The 6,374-nt window shown below is 44.5% G+C and overlaps 1 protein-coding gene across 1 annotated transcript; it reads right to left on the reverse strand.

Annotated features, from left to right (window-relative positions):
- Positions 1–2,309: 2,309 nt before the first annotated feature.
- Positions 2,310–5,760, reverse strand: LOC131676113 (cation-independent mannose-6-phosphate receptor). Its single transcript, XM_058955237.1, has 4 exons — positions 5,704–5,760; positions 3,099–5,085; positions 2,982–3,043; positions 2,310–2,453 (listed from the first exon to the last, which is right to left on the reverse strand). Exons 1-4 carry the CDS (start codon positions 5,758–5,760, stop codon positions 2,310–2,312), a joined length of 2,250 nt encoding a protein of 749 aa, XP_058811220.1.
- Positions 5,761–6,374: the final 614 nt, after the last annotated feature.

Below are 6,374 nucleotides of genomic sequence, written 5' to 3' on the forward strand. Positions count from 1 at the left end.
CATTTTCAACCTTCAAAAATAGGAGCTTCGATTATTTTAACTCTGGTTCTCAGCGTCGTTTGCTTGGTAACAGAAGTGAATACTTCGTCGTAGTCCTGTCCAAACTTCAGACTGAAATCCTGAGCCGCGAACCGCGCTTTATATTTCTTGTATACCCAACGACATTCAACTGATTTACTTCCGTCAGGCAGCTTCACAAGATCCCACGTACCATTTACTTTGTGAGATACTATTTCAGCTTCCATGGCCCAGCTCCATTCCGTATGCTTCTCACCAGTCGTTGCGTCCTTGAAACTCGCTGGTTCCTTCGGGTCCTGAAGCGATACATCACCTAAGAGCAAAAACTTCTTCGATTAGTCTTCTCGCTGCAATACCCTTATTCGACCGCGACGAACGTCGTGAAATTTCATCCAGAGGGCAACTAGGAAAGCGTGAACTGGCTTCAGATACACTCGCTAATCGACTCATGCCGTTCCTCAGACGCAATGTAGTCATTTGTAACAACCGGCGATGTACACGACGTTTGTTTCGAAGTCGATTCTAGAGACAACACCACCATCCTGTCCTCTACCTGACGTTTGCCTCTTCAGCGACCTCTGCTGTATGGACGACGAGGAATGCTCTGGCTCAGCAGCTGAAACTCGTATCCCCTTCGAATCACTCAAATTATCCCGGTTGATCGTGATCCGCTTATTCTGCGGATCTAGGAAACGGTAAGCTTTTCGTTCTTCCGCGTATCCAATAAAAAATAATCTTTTTCACCTCGTCCAGCTTGAACCGCTTGTCTTTCGGTACAAGGACGTAGGCCTCCGATCCAAATGTTCTCAAGTGGGCGTATGACGGTTTTTTCCGTAGCTCGGCTCGTACGACGGCATCTTCTCAAGAGCAGATGTTGGTAAATGATTCTGCAAGTAGTTGGTATTTCAGATTGCTTCACTCCAATACTTTTTGTCGAGACCCGACTCCGCCAGCAAAAACCTACGTACCGATTCTTCCGTTCCGCTTTTCCCATACTGCTGCGGCGAGTAAGGAGCCTGCAAAATTATACCCTTCTCCGTTAGGTAGCCTTTCAACGATGCACTGGAATACTCGCCGCCTCCGTCGGTTCGAATCTCCCGCGGAGCACGTCCGCAATGGGTTTTCTCTTCAGTGTCCAACTTTGCTTTCAACAGATACATCACTATATAGCAACTTTAGTCGTCCACCATCGTCATGTAGTACCTGTAGGCCTTCTCCATTGGACCTTCTAGATCTGAGTGCAGTAAATCCCCCACTGACTGCTTTGGATATGCTGTGGGACAATTGGAAACAGTATACTACTCATCTTCCCTTCACAGCAAATACGACAAACGGTCTGAATTTCACTCTGCTAAATTTTTAGCCCGAAAGCAAGTTCTTCGCGGACAACCTTCGAGATTGCTTCACTGTGTCGATGTCCAAACCATCGATGCAACAGGTGCTCGCATAGCTCCGGATGCTCAGCGTTAGCCACAAATGCTTGCTGTGAATAGTGCTTCATGCGGTACAAGACACCAATTCATTCACCAACTAGAGCAGCTTCCTTTTAGTACTTTACAACCGGCACAATCGAATAAAACATTGTACTCTAAGTCACAAATTTTGCTCACCGATAGTAGGTTACCTCATAACAAAGGAACATGGTACACACCGATATTTCAAGGAAACATTCATTCGTACACCATTGCCAGTGACCGACTCAAGCTTTCCATTTCCAGTGCCGCGTGGCTTAAACCTCGTTCCATCGGCCAGGCAAATTTCTGGCTGCTTTGCTGAGCTTACGTCCTTAAAAAAATGTATGTCATTGGTCCTGTAAGATGTAGAACGGGAGTCCAAATACCACCGGCTTGCGCTAGAGTTGGTCGCAGCCATCAGACACATCTCCATTCCATTCGGCACCTCAGCATCCAGGTTCACTTTTCTGTTCATTCTGAACATCGCTGTCTATGCCAAGTGCGTTAACGAAAAGATCCTTGTCTAAGTTATTCGTCTTCCAATTCCTCTAGACAGTTCTCGTCTGCCGTATTGCCGCGGCGTTCCGTTGACCAATGCAGCAATGAATCGCCTGGTGGTCACTATGGGTGCTACCCGGGAAACACACACATAAGAGAGACAGCCAAAAACGAATCGTCTCTTTTAGCATGTCGAATTGAACTCTCGTAAAACTGAGATCTCTAATTGCTCGGTTTATTCAACTATTGCGGCTATCCTTTTCAGTATATCGAAACCATAAGCTATTTTCCCTAAATATTATACTCGTCTTGATAAAAGACATTCAATGTAATCATTTCTCAAAATAACGCCAAATGATCGGGGTTAGCTGTTCCTCGCTTTCGATAGAATAGCTTCGGTTCCGTGTACACTGGTGCGCAGTGCTCATCGATGTTTCCCTCGTTAACCGCTCGACGAACCGTCGCCAATAAGCGCCTTTGTAGCTGTCACCAGTCGGGAAAAAATTATATGCGAAGAAATTTTCCGTGTACACTTCTAAACCCTCTTGAACCCAGTACAACGTGGAGAGACCTAATTCGGGTAATCGTGCCGTATACTTGTGTAATTTAGCTGGAATTTGTTCGATTGGTCAGTTTTATAAGGTATTTTTGGTTTCGCCTCTCTTCCTATTAATAAACTAAATCCTTATTGTAAGCAGTTAATCTGCGGTATATCATTTCCTTTGTCTTAAAATGTTCTGAACATATTTTCTCTGCAGTCTTGAAAAAATGGCTCGGGGTTAATAGGTTTACCAACAATGGATCCGGTTATTATCAGATTTTAGGAAAAAGGAAAAAAATACTCCCCAAATATTCTGCTTTCTTTGTTAGGTTAGGCATTCCTTTAACTTTAGTGAGATCACGAGCTTCCCTAGCTGAAAATCCCAATACTGATAACAATACACGAAAAGACGGCTGTTTAATTGAGATTAATGGCGTAACCGTCTGTAGCAAATAACAAACTCGCCTTACCTCGTTTATGGAGAAACTCTTCTCGTCCGCACAGGTGACTCGTAGATTGACATTAACGTTGCCTGCAAAATACACCTCGGTCAATAAGTATTAGAAAACGAAAACCGTCACCCTTACCTCCCGTTCCCTCGCAGAGTGCATCCGGAACTGTGAAGAACATTTTCACTGCCTGCTTTCTGTAGTCCACCACAGCAGTTACATTCCTCTCACAAAACATCACTCTACCGTCCTTCAATTCACTCGAAGCACTTTTCGGGTTTGGATTAACCAACAGTGCTCCGTTAGGCAAGATATCACGTAAATTAACTCGTTCATCGGTTTGATCATTAAAAATCGCGCAATCGCTCGAACTGAATTCCACCCTAGCACTCGGACAAATTGCATTCGTGGGCCACTCGAACCGGAAGTGGCATTCGTGTTGAACCTCTTGCAAAATTGGATTTCCTCGACCGGATTTTGGTGAACAGAAAAATTCTATCTCGGTTGAAAGCTCCGTTGCATTGTCCTGCGGACAAACGTCACCACGCAGGTATCTAAGTTGTGCCCGTTCGCCAACAATAGTCAACGATACATCCGGATATCCGAGTGATAGTTCGTTGGTAGGTGTAGGATCTGATGGGCCTTGAACAGCTAGGCATGCGGCCGATCCTCCCGGACAACCGATGCCGAAGGTGGATATTAGCGGGCGACACACATTTAAAAAGAACTTTTTTCGTTTATCTCCGGCAATTGGTAACGAACTATTGATCAGAGCTTCATAGTTGTGATCTGAGGAAATCAACGGACTAAGATCCACTTCCTGATCACTGGAGAAATTCATCGCAGAGCAGGATATTTCGTGGGTGCATGCTAATTCCGTTTCCAGTTGAATGATCATTTCGCAGCCAGTATTCTCCACCAGTTTAGGTGGCAATTTTTCGCCTTTATCCGTTTCACAGATGAATTCTATCTTGGTAGACCACTTCCGGTTGGTCTGATCGCAAATCGATCCGGATGTGTACCGAAGATAAGGTGCCCCCGTGATGTTGTACAACAGGTTGTCGTTGATGGCACCCAAGCTGATAGTTTGTGAATTGTTTTTTGCCAACTGACAGGCACCGGACTGATCGGGGCACTGACTTTTCGCTAGGCTGCAAATACCGAACTCATATAATGTATCGCCTTGTCCGACGGTATAAGTTTTATTGGCTAGAGAGGTCATATTGAAAACCAATCCGCTGATGGGATCTATCACAGCACATGGGTCACGTTTCTTGCAAGCCAACGAGGTACGCCATGAGAACAGGTGCGTGCAACCTTCCTTTCCTACATATTCAGGAACTTCCTCTGTAGCGGCTAAATCACATTCGAAAATAATTTTTGAATCTTGACAGGTTCCCTCCTTCGATTTAAAATTCATTACGAGCCTTCCCTGTTCGATAGTCGGGTTAGCATCAGTTTGTCCATAATCGTGATATTTATGCGTGTAATCATCCTCCATCTTATTCACGTAGCACACACTGCTTCCCAGGGGACACATTGTCATGTGACCGTAGTGTACGGGTTTGCAAGCAGTCACGAAAAAATGCGATCCATTCCGATCGGGCACATGATGATTGACATGACTTAACGGCAGCAAGTTGAAAACGTGTCCCGTGGCATCCGTCACAGAGCACTCGTTGTTCTTGACTCTGTCCGGTAAGGGCGCGCAGGCCTTCTCCGTTGACCAGAACATGAAATAACTGCACTGATCGCTCGAGTAGGGTACCACATTCATCGGTTCGATTTCCGCCACATAGCTACACATTAGAATTATATCGAACGAATAGTGCTTCACCTTTTGACACCGTTCACCGCCGGTGAAATTGAAATGGATTCTTCCGTCCACCAGTTGCAGGGTGGATGTTATACCGAGGAGCACTTCTGTTCCATCGTTCCGGCGCAGACAAGCCGCACCACCGGACACACCGTTGCATGGGACGTCCAACTGGTCGCATACATCGAAAATGAATTTTTCGTTGATGTCTGAGGTGGCGTGATGTGCCAAGTCGGAGTTTAGCGAGGATAGGTTGAACTCAATGCCGTACAGCGGTTCTTTGACGGTACAATTCTGCCCGGTCAAGGCCTGAAAATATGAAATGGGACGCTATTTAGTAAAAGCTAGTTTATAATTAAAGTGTAGTTTGAGCTTTGATAGCGTTATTTTTCAAAATATCAGTCATTGACCCACTCAGACCAAGGAATGCGTATTTCTCTTGCATATTTAAATATACATGTATCGGCTCTGTACTGGTCATATCAAAAACCTGACAGGGCGACTCGGTCGCCAGATAAACATAAAAATGAATCACTACTTGTGTTCACGAGCAAACAACTATTCATTAGTGCTCACGAGCACTAATGAATAGTTGTTTGCTCGTGAACACAAGTAGTGATTCATTTTTATGTTTATCTGGCGACCAAGTCGCCCTGTCACGATACTGATGAGATGAAATTGAAACGCAAATAGCTCGACTTACCAACAAAGTTAGGTGTTAAAACGAAGTCAAAAGGCACATTTCATGACTTTTTAATTTTACCTCAATGCGATGATAAAAATGTGGACTAGAAAGGATTAACACAAACCATTTCGGTTTGAAACAAGCATTCTTCAAACTTTTAAATTTGGCCAAACGTTCTGTTGTTTCAAACAGACCCCATTCCTCGGTGCCTAGGTACATAAGTCAATCAGGAAAATACTCACAAGGCTATTTGATTCAACGGGAAGCAGTAACGCTATCATCATCGTCATCATCATCATCGCCGAACACCTGTGCGACCAGAAGTACCACCACCGAGGGCGGGGTATCGATTTTCTCCAGTCTGTTGTCATATTTTCCGATCGCCTTCGAAGACGAATAATTTCTCCTGCTGATACTATTCAGCTCACTGATGATTTTGCACAACGCAGTAATACACTTTTGTTTTAAAACGCGATTATACCTATACCGCCGCTTATACACCGAACACAAACACTAAAGTCGAAAGCGCTAACTGCACAGGTAAATAATAGGGAAAATATTTAATATTCAATCACACACCTTTAGCAGCCATCCGCGCTGATAAGGCTTATCCAATCACAACACAAACATTACACAAAGGAACCGAATTCGAACGCAGAAAATTGGGACAAAACAACCGTATAGGTACGTTGAATCCGTAGCCGTGAGAAAAAAATTTGTTTTGATTTTCCGTATCGGACAGAAGGACACTCAGCTAAACAATAACGTAACTCTATCCTTGTTGATTCGCGGCGATCGCGAGAGCAGCACATAAACGACACCGCCGATTTTTCGCCGACACGAAGTGTGCGTTGAACAGAGAAAGCAAACGTGAACCTTGCACGATGTCGAAACGGTTGCCAGTTTACATTTT

This window comes from Topomyia yanbarensis, chromosome 1, assembly GCF_030247195.1.
Source record: "Topomyia yanbarensis strain Yona2022 chromosome 1, ASM3024719v1, whole genome shotgun sequence".
Lineage (NCBI taxonomy): Eukaryota > Metazoa > Arthropoda > Insecta > Diptera > Culicidae > Topomyia > Topomyia yanbarensis.